The 14,796-nt window shown below is 39.4% G+C and overlaps 1 protein-coding gene across 1 annotated transcript in view; it reads right to left on the bottom strand.

Annotated features, from left to right (window-relative positions):
• The window catches only part of HMGCR (3-hydroxy-3-methylglutaryl-CoA reductase), a 29,673-nt gene extending 15,729 nt beyond the window's left edge, over positions 1 to 13,944 (bottom strand). The window contains exons 1-7 of the mRNA XM_072992652.2: positions 13,592 to 13,944; positions 9,071 to 9,263; positions 8,464 to 8,575; positions 6,735 to 6,822; positions 5,867 to 5,951; positions 3,884 to 3,989; positions 3,005 to 3,111 (exon numbers count right to left, since the gene is read on the bottom strand). Of these exons, the coding sequence (XP_072848753.2) occupies positions 3,005 to 3,111; positions 3,884 to 3,989; positions 5,867 to 5,951; positions 6,735 to 6,822; positions 8,464 to 8,575; positions 9,071 to 9,235 (663 nt within the window). The 5' untranslated portion in view covers positions 9,236 to 9,263; positions 13,592 to 13,944. The remainder of the gene's footprint in view (positions 1 to 3,004; positions 3,112 to 3,883; positions 3,990 to 5,866; positions 5,952 to 6,734; positions 6,823 to 8,463; positions 8,576 to 9,070; positions 9,264 to 13,591) is intronic.
• Positions 13,945 to 14,796: the final 852 nt, after the last annotated feature.

The raw sequence follows: 14,796 nt of genomic DNA, 5'->3' as shown, positions 1-14,796 counted from the left end.
ATGCTGATAGGTCACACACCATCTTGAACTTCAAAAGACATCTCTCAATCAACTTTTCAACAACAGCTAATACCATGTTTCAACACTAAGCAAAACTCAGCCACTTGATTGATGTTCACTCAGTTTAGTTTCTTTCAGCAGCTTCTTTGCTGCAAAGCCAATGTCAATCTTGCTTCTGTCAAGCAAGTTCTCAGACAATTTCATGTCAATTATTAACAACTGGGAACCATAAGATATGTTTTGTAGTTTTTCCAATTTTATGCAACTAATTAGCTTCTTTATTAGCTTACAAAGTTCTTCATACAAAAAAGGTACCAATCTTTTTTTGATTTTGACACTTTTGTAGAAATGGCTCACAGTCTCCAGCAATCATTTTCATGAAAGCCATTTTGCACTTCATGAGTAGATTTTGTGTTTCAGCTTTTATACAAATTGCAGGTTTACTGTGGTGGTGTTTTGCTTCTTCCACATACTTCTCAATGTTGTCAAAAACAATCATAGCTCTACCAAGGCACATAGTGGAGCAAAACATCAGGGGAAATAGTGTGCTTCCAGTCAGAGCTGTGTATGGTGCCCTTCTAGCTGGGCAATCTTTGAACAGATAATAAATGTTGCACAAGACTAAATTCAGGTACAATTTCACTGTTTGCAATCCTGTTTTAAAAGACCCATGTACAACATGAAGGGCACAAGTTCCAAAGTCAATCAATTCTTCTCCTTTACAGTCAAGGTCAGTTTTCTTCTTTTAGTTTTCTCAGAAAAAGGTGATTTATATTTGGCTTATTGATAGATACTTGTAATAATTTTGCAACTGATAAATAAGACATGTCTTCTTGAAACTTCTGAAGAAGGTCTTCAACAATACCGTGTCTCCCCCAAAATAAGAAAGGGTCTTATATTAATTTTTGCTCCAAAAAACGCACTAGGGCTTATTTTCAGGGGATGTTTTAATTTTTTCCATGTACAACAATCTACATTTATTCAAATACAGTCATGTTATCTTCTGGTTGCCTCACAATGCTGTACAATGGTGGAGTGTGGGGTTTCACTTAACTAGGGCTTATTTTGGGGGTAGGGCTTATATTACGAGCATCCTGAAAAATCATACTAGGGTTTATTTTCAGGTTAGGTCTTATTTTCAGGGAAAGAAAAACACTGGTTAGATACTGTGTGGAAACTTTATGACAGTAATCATCCCCCAAAAATAACCACTAAATCCATCTGTCCCTTTTGAACCACCTTATTCAAAGCTTCATCAAAACAGATAAATGCTTGGGACTGTTTCAGCTGTTTCAGTAAAAATCAGAAAAATATGGTTCCGAGTCAAAAGCAACTACACTGCTTTTATTTTTCCAAGATGAAACTGTTGAGCTCTCTGGCTATCTGACAACATTTGCTTGAATAACTCACTGATGTGGTTACAAGTTAAATGACATCTTCTTCATCACCAGTTGCAAAGCCCACAGGCACTCTGTTTATCCTAACACAGTCCTTGATTACATAGGCAGCCATACTAATACAAGTTTGTGTGGTGGGTAATTCTTTGCCATTTTCATCACTTTGATCATGTTTTACAGTTTTCGCTGGGGCTGTCTCTTCACCTTCTCTGGTTTTACTATCTCAACTTCTACTTGGCTTTGAACCTAAACATATTGTGATGGACTGTTGACTTAATTTAATTTTCAGGTTCTGTACATGAGGCTCCACAGCTCTAATTCCCATATTACTTAGTTCAATGGTTTTGTCACACGCTTTACAACAACCTTTGCATTTGTCTCCAACAACTGATAGCCATGGTATGAAGTCAGGATGAAATCTGAAATCTAGCCACTGCATATTAAAAACTGTCCTCTTAGAAGTCATCTTCAAAATGTGGTTTCAGATACAGCCATACATAGAACCACCTGCACAACACCAAGATGTTAGCAGATTTTTTTCCCGGCAAGTAGGAACTTTCCAAAGCTGGGAAAGTTTCACTTTCCCGCTCCAGAAAGTGTAATGAGCAGATCAGCAGCAAGAAATGAGGTGGACTTTAATTGCTTACAGATAATTTCTGCAATCTAGAGAAGCAGAGACCCCTCATTTGCAACCTTTATGCATGGGAGAAGTCAGGGAAGAGGGTGGGAGAGCTGGTATTCTGTAAACTCCAGCAGGAACAAGCAATCATATTTGGAAAAAAAATACTTTGCATGGTGCAGAGTAGAAAGTGCTAGTTGACTGAAATCCAACAGCAGCAAAACTCATTTGTAACTCTGTGCTGGGTTTGGCAGGAGACAAAATGTCCATTCCATACACAAGCATAACCCAAAAACATGCTTATCTTTATATGTAAGTTCAATGTAGTATTAGCAGGTAAGGAGGAAAAGAGTTAGATGTTTAAAGTTCGTGTCTTGCTAAACGTTTAAACTAGCCTTACTTTGCAAATGCTACAGGCAGACCTTGGAAATCATGAGAGGATAGAGCTCAACAAACACATTAGGCTGGTTGTGAGGGGTGGAGCTGAGAAAAAGATGGAGCTGGGAAAGGGCATCATTAAGTTTTAATTGTATTCTACTACTTCTCTATTCCAGTTGCCACAAGAACTCTTGCAGCAGGAGGTCAAAAATCCACTGCTTGAATATATTTTAAGCGCAATTTCCCTGACTTCAGACCAATTTCCCTGACTTTCCCTGACCAATTTCCATTTCCCTGACTTTCCATAAAATAGCAACCCTGTCTCGGCACTTCTACCAAACAAAAGGGTAATTCTTCACCATCTTACTTAACAGAATTGGAGTAATATATAAAATAGCTATAACTTTGTAAATATTCCCTCTTAATGTCATGATTAATAGGGAAAAATATTATTCCACAATCATTTCCAAATCTTACCAAGTTTATTTTTTGCTATATTCTCAGATCATTTCATAATAATGTGTCTAACCGGTTTAGATTTGAAACACAGTAATTTAAACATTTTAGAAACTAATTATTTTATAATTACTTCTTGTTTATGTGTGCTTACCTCTAATACCAGAGACACACATGCAGGAAAGAAGGTCATGAAAACAAAGTAGTTGGCGAGAACAGACATGCAGCCAAAACAACACATGATTTCAAGTTGTCTCACTCCTGTTACAAAGACAAACACCAAACAGTTGAAACCACAGTAATCTTCTATTGAAAGATGAACTAATAAAGTGAAAATATGTTGAGGTAAATGAGGAATTATAATCTGAATCCAGAAAGCTACAGATCTTTACAATTTGCAGACAAATCTCACTGGATTTTTCTGTTTATAAGACGCCCCCCCCCCATTCTAACCCCCAAATTAAGAAAACTTAGCTTTGAGTATTCAGCCTCTGGGCTGAGAACATCGGACATTATGAGCCCCTGTTGCATTTGAGCCTACAGGCTCCACCTCCAAGAGGTGTGTTCAGCATCAAACTGACGTCAGTTCTGTAAGGCTCATGATTGGAGGAAGCTAAGTCTCCTGACTATAGGTAGCCTAGCCTTGTGACTGAAGGAAGCCTGTTTACAGAGGTAAGGTATGTGCTGTTTTGTTCTCTCCTCAGCTATCTCAGCTTACTTTCGTGCAAAAGATGCTCCTCAATTTTTAGTATAATGATTTTAGGGGGGAAAGCAGCATCTTATACACGAAAAATACGGTAACTAACATAAGTTATGTACAAAAACAATGTGCTAATCCAAATATTATTACTTACAGTATTTTCAAAGTAACAAAGGTCCATTTCATAGAAATAATATACAGGTAAACCAAGGGCCTGCAGTTCATTCAGCACAACAACTTCAACAAGCAGTAAGACAACACAGTGTCTGATATACTGAAAGATCCCAAAACTTTATGCTAATTTTTTAAAATTCTAAAACTTCCTCATCTTACCAGACATTGTACCAACACCAATGACAAGACACTCAACAAGGGCATCAAGTGTAAACGTAGGGCCCAGGATTGCCATTCCACGTGAAATATTCTCTCTTACTTCATCCTACATAAAATACATTTTTATGTTAACATATAGGTCAGGAAAAGGATGCTTGTTAACTATCCTAATGAAATATAACAATTAAAAAGAAGACCCAACAGGCATAATTATTTTATATCCAGGTTTTCTCAGTATGCATGGGATCAGTATCCGCTGATTCACTTATCCAAATTGAAAATATTAAAAGAAAAATCCTAGAAATATATTTATAAAGATGAAGTCACCAGAACTAGCCACAAGAGGAAGCCAGAGACCATGCTATGTATAGCATTTGCTATTAAAATAGTATTCATTATAATCCATATTTTTCAGCATCCATGCAGGGTGGTGGTGGAACTGATCCCCTGCAGATACAGGTGTCCTACTGCATTCACATAAGGAAATTACTTCATGTGTATTCTCCTTTTCAGACAACTGCTGCTAAAATGAACTGAAGATGATTATTACATATGAGCAAAATATCTTATATAAAATATTTCAGGAATTTTACAGCAGTAGAGACATGTTTTGTTTCTTAATTATCTCTAAGGCTTTATTCTTAAATTATGTTGAATATCTTTGTTCTTTAATGAAACATATATAATCACCACATTATTGCTCTATTTCAGATAATATGTCCTGCAAATGTTACACAATGTGAGACAATATTCAAACAGTATTTTTTTTACTTTACAGCACTTTTGAAACAACTGTAATGCATATTATTTTATTTTCTAGTCACCCAGTAGCTGTGATTCTCTAGGACTTTTTTTAAAAAAATATGTCAAAATAATTTAAAATAATATATTAAAATACACAATATTACAAAACATCATTAAAACAATTTTAAAAAGGAAGATAAACATTTCAACTAATGGATGATACAGATAAAACCATTTCCCACAGACTAAAAAAGACACTTGAGAAACAGAGTAGAGAAATGTTAAGAATCCTATGTTCTTGCTGCAGAAAAAAATTCCTTGGAGTGTGCCTCAAAAAAAACAACAACATTGAAATAGGCAAACTTTTAAAAAATTAAAACATTTTCCCAGTTTGCACTTTGGAATATTGTTCTGATTGCTTTATCAAACTACTTTAGTTTTGTCAGAATTTGCAGCTATTTTAACACTTGTAATACGCTAGCTCAGAAACAGAGCTATGACTCAGGTCTTAAATTTTCTACATTCTAATCCCAGTACTCTATCTTCAACATGGAGACAATACTGATCTATTGATAGGATTTTTGTAAGAATTATATATGACCCACTGAATAGTCTGTAAATCTCTAAACATATTACAAGCATCAATATTTTATTCACTTGGACAAATACACCCTCTAACCACTTTTGTAGCTCTGTTTGTTAGGCATGTTGGTATCCTTTTAGGCTACAATCCAATACTTGTCTGTTCAGAACAAGACACTCTCTGAAATCTGTGGCTTAACATATTAAATCACACAAAAGAAGGCCCACTGAATCAATGGTGATTTGGTGAGTCAACTGCTCCGTAAGTTTCACTGACTCAAAACAGGTCCCATGTAATTGCAACTTAATTTAGCACACAACTAGAGTAGGCCCATTTGAATCAATGAAACTTATAAAGAAGTTGACTCACCAAATCCCTATTGATTTAGTGGGCCTACTCGAGACTTACTATACAGCCACTGAGTGCAAGGGCACTTACTCTTAGACAAAGAACTACAACTTGCTTTTATCTTTGCTAAACAGCAATGTACTACATGAGCTTCTGTTAGCCTTCTAGTTTTAACTAACCAAAGTTGCTTCAAGTAAGACAAAGAAATGCATTAAGACAGACAATACTTGTCAACCAGTTGTGGTACTTTAAAGAGCATATAAACCTGGATATGTTTTATTTCTATTGAAACAGAGAAGGTGGCTGACCTGTGAATTGGAACTGAGTGCAAACTTAGCTAATGCACTAGCTCTGGAGAGGTCAATCAGAAGCAAGAAGAATGGCAGTGCTTCACTGAAAAGATACAAAAAACATATTGCCTATTCAAAATACTACCAACACTTGTAAGCAGAATGCACACACATCTTGAAAATTAAACAAGTTACAAAGGACCCGAACCCTTTACACCAGAATGAGCAAAACTTTACTCTTAAGCTTCAAATATACGTTAAGAAATGATGTATTTTACTGGATACAATCATGCATGACATCTCATTTTTCACATGTCGGTCATTAGTAAATATACAGGCACTTCATGTGATTAACTGGGCTGCAGTCTGCAAAAGCCAAAGAAAATTCAGAAGTCTTCAAGGTGCCTTGTTGATTGGGATAATGGAAATAATAGGCAATATCCAGGTGATGAAACAGCAATGATGGCACAGAAAAAAAAGTGTGATATAATGGATCCTCTGCTTTTGAAAGGCAAGGAAGAATACTGTTTCAGAGCCAGTTTAGCACTAAAGTAATTATTGAAATTGAAGCATAGGAGACTTCAGCACAGGACTGCTAATATTTAATAATGTGGGCCCAATACTAGACATATAGAAGAAAGGAAGTGAATAGTGGAAACATCCCACAGGTCTCTTAAGTGTTCTTAATTCACATGCAGGGTATAACTCTGTAAGAAATGTTGTAAGATGTAAGCTCCTCCTCACAGCATGAAGTGAGCCCATGCTGGAGGCTTTGGGCTGTGTTCCATTTTGCCCCATGTCACCCATTCTCCACTTCAGGGCCAGATCTGCTTCTGTGCAAATTAATGTACACTTTCACACACACACAACAGGAAATAATACGTACTTCAAGCCTGTCAGCTCCTTGTCAAGGAAATGAATCACCACAGTACTGAAGACAAAGCTTGAGAATATTGTGAAGAGCCCAGCAATACCTACAAAAAAGAACAGCTCTTGTAACAGGACACTAAAACCCCCACCAGCACAAAGCAATACTCTGAGCATGCACAAATCCAAATTCTTTACTCTGCAGCAAGCATTACACATCAAACCCCACATTACCATATACCTAGTACTTGTGTTAATGGCACACAACTATGTCTTATGTAGGCACAGGGAGAGAGTGGTGAACTGAGGCTGTTCTACCTAGTTCTTAATGTACTTTAACCTCCTGGCCCCTGAGAAATATTTTAAAGAAAAAATTTAGTATACAAAGTATTTTACCAATTACTGTATTTTTTGCACCATAAGACTCACTTTTTACCCACAAAACAGGGGTGTGGAAAGTCTGTGCGTCTTATGGAGCTAAGAAAACAGATTATATTTTCCTGTTTTCTTCTCCTAAAAAATTGGTGCGTCTTATGGAAAGGTGCGTCTTATGGAGCGAAAAATACGGTAACTCATTTAGATTCATTCATACACACATAGGTACTTGCATACACGCATATACATCTACACTTATGCCAATGTGTTTATCTACAATCCAGACTTTGGAGCAAGTTGTCTAGCCAATGATAGAACTAACAACAAGGCACAGCATTAAAATTTCAACAGCTGCCCAGATGCACTGTGTTGTGACAAATTCAGTGCTGTTGCTTTGCACAATAAATTCCACTAAAATAGGCCCACTGAGTCAATGCAGTTTTAGTGAGTCAATTCCTCCCTAAGTTCCGTTGATTCATATGGGCTTACTCTAGCTGAGACTATGCTGAAGTTAGAGTAAGTGTATTTGAATCAACTGCCTATTCTAGAGGAATTTAGTACACTAAGCAACAGTTTGATATGACACATTTTTCCTTTTCAAAATGTGTTCACTCTTGTAACAAACCACGTTCAATTGATGAAATATGTATCACCATGGAATGGACAGTTACCACCTAAAGAGTTAGCAATTACATGCAACTTCTGCAAAGCTGAGCAATGAAGATGACCTGATATAGCCAGTGTCCATATCAGGTTATCTTCATTGCTCAGCCTTGCAGAAGTTGCATGTAATTGCTAACTCTTTAGGTGGTGACTGTATATACTAACTCTTTAGGTGGTAACTGTGTGTGTGTGTGTGTGTATTCTGCAGCATATCCACAATGTGTCTACCAATCAAGCAATCTTCTGTATTTACTGGACCAAATTTTGGCAATGTTATGCATAGGAGGGACGTGGTGGCACTGTGGGCTAAACCGCAGAAGCCTGTGCTGCAGGGTCAGAAGACCAAGCAGTCGTAAGATCGAATCCACGCGACGGAGTGAACGCCCATTGCTTGTCCCAGCTCCCGCCAACCTAGCGGTTTGAAAGCATGCAAATGCGAGTAGATAAATAGGGACCATCTCGGTGGGAAGGTAACAGCGTTCCGTGTCTAAGTCGCACTGGCCATGTGACCACGGAAGATTGTCTTTGGACAAACGCTGGCTCTATGGCTTGGAAACGGGGATGAACACCGCCCCCTAGAGTCGAACACGACTGGACAAAAATTGTCAAGGGGAACCTTTACCTTTATGCATAAGTCAGGACATGTGCAGAAGTTAATTATTTTCCATTAGCTTGTTTTGTACTGACATACAAAAAAGTAAAAATCTTACCCAAAATATATTTTGACCCCAGCTGTCTCAGATTTTGAAACTGGAAGTATATATAAAGGATTGCTATACACCGTGTGATTGTCAATATGATGATATCACTGCTCAAAACATCCTGCAAGAGAAGAAAACAATGTAAAGTTACTTTTCAAATAAAATAAACACTATATCGCATATCAATTAAAAAAATTTAAGCACGACATATTTCTGCAGTGTTACTATTATTAATGTGCAGTCTGCATGGGATTGATTCTGGCAAATGAAAACTATGTATTAAAACTGCAGCCAACCTATTCTTAGTTGAACTTATACAAAAGAAAAAAGAAAAGAAAAAAAAGCAGTTCAGTGGTTTAGGTCTCTGGTTGCAGAACCAGAGGCTGGGGGTTCAATTCCCCACTGTGCTTCCTTGACAGGGATTGGACTCAATGATCCATAGGATCCCTTCCATTTTTGCAGTTCAAAGATGAAGAATCACAGTCACTCCATCTTTCTTTACAGCTGCCAACTAACATTACACATTGTTTCATTCAGTTCAATCTAGTAGATTCATTTTCAAATAGGATGATTACACTCGCAAGAAGTGTTGAAAAGGACAGATTTATCATCTTACTTCTTCAAATTTGGGGCATTCATAATTCCAGCCACAGATCTTGTCATTGCCGGTGAACATTTTCATGGACATCATACAAATGGTAAGGGTTACAGTTCCCACAATGACCTCCCATGGGTGAGAGGCCACAAACAGGCCATGCATTCGAAAGAGCCTGGATAGCATGTTTGAAATAACTTTTGCAAGCCTAGGACTAAATACAAATAAAGAACTTTGTTAGTATAAAACAACAACCAACCAATACAATTCCCCTCAAACTCTAAATATTTGGATAAAGGATCAATGTATGGAGTTCTGTACAGGATTCTCAGATAACAGAATGCTTTTTCAATATATTTCTAAATATAGAAGATTTAAATCTAGAGCAAATGATTTGACTCTTAAAATATTCTGGACTTCATTCCAGAATCTGTTGATGGCTGGGTACATGGGAGTACCTAATCTGCCACACAGCACATGTAACCGACTCAGTAGTAGAACTGATTCGAAAGAATTGGAGACATACATAAACATTCTTGTGCTCAGGGCCCAAACCCTCTCAGCAAATAAGAAACTTCCTTTTTCCCTTGCTTGACAAATCAGGATCCTGTGCTTTACACTCAACCTACCTGGTTGGAGCAGCAGTAAACAAAAATGTTACACAACCCAAGATGCTATCTAATGTAATACAAAAGACTTGCTGAAATGTGGAGACAGACAATTGAGAGGAAAACTCACATGCAGTTTATGGCTAAATGCACTTTGCAAAAAGGTGCCAGTGAACTTCCATGTTTGTTCTTCCTAAGAAACAGACCTATCTGCAACAGCAGGACATGTAACCCTTCTGCATTTACACCATAAATCTTTCACAAGGTAAAGATGTGTGTTATATATAATTTGTATATGCCTATAAGTTCAGTTGCAATCTTTGTGTGATGCTTTAGTATAGTATATTTGTTTCAGAACAAGCAGGACACACAAATTAATAGCAAAACTTCATGACTGGAACTTTTTTTCTTTGACTCTCCAACAGTCTCTCTAGGTCAGTGGTTCCCAACCTTGGGTCCCCAGATATTCTTGAACTACAACTCCCAGGAATCCTGGCCAGCACAGCTAGTGGCAAAGGCTTCTGGGAGTTTTGCTACAGGAACATCTGGGGACCCAAGGTTGGGAACCACTACTCTAAGAGGTTACAGTATATCCTGACATGGCTTTTTAAATTCTGGCTAACTGACAACAGCAACAAGAGACATGCCTTTCCAGCCCCTGGCTATATATCTGTTACACTATGCCCCTTTATCTGCACCTGGTTGACAGAAGGATATACTGTAATTTGATACATTTACACTATGCCTCAAAATTCAATAAACCTTACACACATACACACTCAGTACACAAGTGATTGAGATAGCTATGTTTCATTCTAATGCCCAACAATGGAGGCACATGTGAAAGTTTATTAAGATAAAGCCTCATGCAATCCTTTCACTGTAAAATTACACATAATATCTGGGGTCTCAAAAACTTATTATGACACTCAAGAACGGGAAGAACATTCTAGCAGAATATGCGGGCTCTGAAACACCAAATATAAATTAGAACAAAGTTAAATATAGTAATTCAACTGGATGCTCATAGCAAATTCAGGAGATTGGACAGGAAGGATTTATGTAATGTAGGTTCTCAGGTAGAATACAAATAACAAAGGAAGAGGATGTGTGGTTCACTACTACAGTTGTTGCTATTCTTGTTATGTAGTTGATTATTTTTATTGTCCACATTTCCATACCACCTTTTGTCCAACACCCTTACACACACAGTTCTTCCCTCACTCCCAGATTTTTATCCTAGATCCAGCACTCTAACCACTACAACACAATGGCCCACCCAGTGACTCAACAAACACTTCTGCAATTTAAATTTCAGTTTTGAATCCTACCTGGAAAAGCACTAGGTAATCTGGGAAAAAAATCAGGCATAGCCTTTTTCTGCTAGCTGATATCAGAAGATATGCCAAGCAATTTGGTAGAAAAGATCTGCTAGTGAATACTTATAGGCAGAAGAGACAAAAAATGGGGAGGATAAGGGGCAGACTGAGGAAACAAGTTACTCTGCATTCAAACCCGCTTCTGCAAAAGAACATACTCAACAATGTTAAGTTAGGCAAGGACAAAGGTAGTCCTGAATAACTTCCAATAACCCTAGGTCACAAAGTAGCTGGAACCAGCACAACTCAAGCTAGCCTAGCATTCACTAAGCCAGTCCTTGGACACCTTTGCCAATAGAAGTTACAGTTTTTTAAAAATTACATGTTAATTAAATTTAGGAAACTACATTCCTTTATTTGTAGAACAACATTCCTAAAACAGGACTATTCTTACGGCATATTTCAAGAGTCAGATTTTAGATATGATGGGACAGATATCTATCCATTTAAATGCTTTTGCTGCGGCCCTACCATTCCTGCCAAGATTAGCCTTAAAGCAATATATGCAAAATATTTCCTCAAGAGCAAATTGTAATTTTTTTCTCTAGTAGCACAATTAATAATTCATAGGCAATCTGAGTACTGTATTATTTTCCATCACGAAAATTTGACTACTGGAACCTCCCCCCCCCATCAAAGTACTTCAGAAATCATACAACCACACCAGAAGCAAACTACATTAATTTCCCAGACAGGTAAAGTCAATCATCAAACAATGGTATAGAATTTCAAAAGATTCACATGGATTGCAATAGTTCAGACAGTTCTCATTACAACTGCTGGTGACTTTCTGCAAATTGGAGATGCATCCAAATGCAAACTAGTAAAAATGACTAGTAGGCATGTAAATCCAATTAGTTTACAGTGGTCTTTCATCCACAGAGACCCAGTAATATTTCTACTTTTAATGCCATATACCTATCCTTGTGGCAGACAGCTTCTTCATTTATCTTTTAGTCACCTTACTTTCATGAAAAAGAGAATCTGGTACAGTATATAAAGACTGCTATACAATTAGCTCTTCATTGGCAGATAAAGAAAAAATTCTTCCATCATCCATCCAGTACAGTACTGAAAAGTTCAAGTACAGAGGTGATCAGCTGACTGCAGAAAGCTTCTTCTAGAAAACTCCAACTTAATACCAAAGAAGAAGAATATTAATCTTGGGACATGCTGACCAACATCAACAGATTCCTAGAAGCTGTGTCAAATATGAAATTAGAATTACTTTAACCTCTATTTGGGAATATCACTACCTGAACACTAGCACTTTTTAAAGAAAATCAAACATACCAACAAGTAACAAAAATCCACAGGTAGATTCTTTTGCACCCCCCTGTATTCACTTCTATCCTTGGGTTTCCTAGGATTTATGAAATATCTTCCCCATACAATTAAGCAGAATTTTTTTCAAACACTTAAAATAGATGTGAATATGTGAGAACTCAAGTGTAAATTATAACATCCCTGCACTTATCAGTACCTGGTTTCAGCAAATCTCTAAAATGCACCATTAGTGGCCTGAAAATAACTCAACTCATTCAAAACAATTATTACTTTAATAAACATGATGCCAAAAAAATATAAAGCATTAAACCACCTGTTAAGAAAATAGATCACTACAATGAAAAAAGTCAAATTCTGATATATTTGTTTCACATCTATAAGATTCTTGTTAATACATGAACAATACTGAAGTGGCAACGATCAAAATATATGAGGGGAAACAACCAACAGAAGCTCAAACAGTGTTAAGACAGAATTCCCTATTTTAATTTAACAGCTGATACAACTCTTTGATGGAGAAGGCATGCTTTGCTTCTTACAAAAATACTTGGTCGTTTTTTAAGGCTGTTATTTATAACGATTCCAGATTGTTCCGTCTGAGTGCCTGCGGCAATATTAGGAATTAAAACTAAAATGTACAAGTTATGGAAAAAACGAACAGTACGACCCGGACAGTAAATCACAAGCCACACAATAAAGCCAAGGACTTCACTCCTCAACCTCCAGGCATAAAGCCAGAGCCGCAGGACGCCCCTCCTCGGCGCTCTCTCTCTCTCTTTTGTCAGGGATGAAGACCAATGTCCTCTCCCTCCATGGGTCAACTAAGATACAGTATGAGGATTTTAGAAAAAACAAACCAGCGGGGCAACTAACACGGAAACAACATGGAGAGATCGCCGAGACAGCTCCGGCCAAACACCTGGGCTAGGCATAGGATTGGGATCGAGGCACGGGGTGGAGCGGCGTCCGCAACCGGCAGCGACTCATCAACTCCGGTGTGGTTCTGACCTTCTCCCGCCCACCGCGCCCAAGTCAGCCGAGACCGATCAATATTCGTCCCCGAGCGGTGAAAGGCGGGGGGGGGGGGAAGGCAAGGCCGGAGGCGGCGGCGGTTTGTGAAGCGTATAGTAAGGAGAGGGGTGACTGGGGGGCAGCGACGTCCCTCTCCGCCCACGAGAGCCCCTTTACCCGTCCCGCTCCCCCGCGCCAACCCCCGGGGGCTGGTGCAGACCTCGGGCTCACACCCGCTCGTCATGCCGCGAACGCACCTTCCCCGCTGGGGCTGTCTCACAGCGGCCGCCCTCACTGGGCTCGGAGCCCCGAAGTCCTCTCAGACAGGAAGGAAAGGGAGACTCGCTCTCTCTGAGGTAGCTCGAGCGTCACCAGGAAGGTCCTCTCCAGCGGCGAAAATAGCTGCCCGCGGCGCGCCTGCCCAAAATACTCGTCACCCTCAGAAAATGGTGGAAATGATGCCGGGCTCCCCTCGCAGGGCAACGGAACCGGCCTCAAGCCAAAGGATCGGAGGAACCGGCCAAACGTCGCCCAGTTACGGGCCAGGGCTCTGCCGGAGCTGGCAAACCGGTAGACTCCTCCTGCTCTCTTCCTCGCCTTCGCGAACTGCAGCGGCCGCCCTCCCTACTGGACAGGGACACCAGGCTGGCGACACTACGGCCCCTACCATCGCCCGATCGAGTAGCCAATGGCGAACGTTCGGCCCACCCCGTTGGCTGACGCGTCAGCCGCCCCGTCACCATAGGAACCGGCGACAGAAGCTGCACAGCGAGCGACTGATCAGGAGGGGGCCACGCGCCATCTCGCCACGAGAACACCGGCCAATGAATACGCCGCCCGAATCTCTTTGCGCGTCCTTAGTGGTCCGTGGCGCGCCGGCTTATTTGCATTTGGGCTTCAGCGGCCCAATGGGCTTCCGGATTGCCAGCTGGCGAGAAAGCGCGGCGGAGCGCGGCATCTCTGTTTGTAAAGCTGTATTCATCCACTTCCTTCGTTTTTAGTAACACTGAGCTTTCAACCAACTACAATTGGCAAAAGCATCTTTTTAACACTTTAAATTTTCATGTGTAACGGCTTATGAGGTTAAGGAAAAAGAATCCTCTTGCCTACATAAAGGAAGCAGTGGACACGCCCTACTGGTCCAGAAAATACATTGTTATTGCTCTCGAGTTCTGCCTAACTGATGGTGTTTAATTTTTCTTATTCTTCATCCTCAGGCCATATCCAGATCATTTTGCTACTGTATCTACATGATTTATAAACATACCACCTTTCCCTTCTGTCCACTTGGCAAAAGTACAGCTCCCTTTCCTGCCCATCTCTCACTTCCATTTTCACATTAATCTCTGTGTCTGTTCAGCACTTTGTTACAAAATAATGCCCTCTCTGATCCCTGGCTTCTTATTCTCCCAGGGATGTTGTAGAAGGCCTATCGTAGTGTGCACGCACGCACACACGCACG

The sequence above is a fragment of the Pogona vitticeps genome, chromosome 2, assembly GCF_051106095.1.
Source record: "Pogona vitticeps strain Pit_001003342236 chromosome 2, PviZW2.1, whole genome shotgun sequence".
Taxonomy (NCBI): Eukaryota; Metazoa; Chordata; class Lepidosauria; order Squamata; family Agamidae; genus Pogona; species Pogona vitticeps.
The sequence above is the reverse complement of the archived record's forward strand: the minus strand, read 5'-3'. Positions and strand labels throughout refer to the sequence as shown.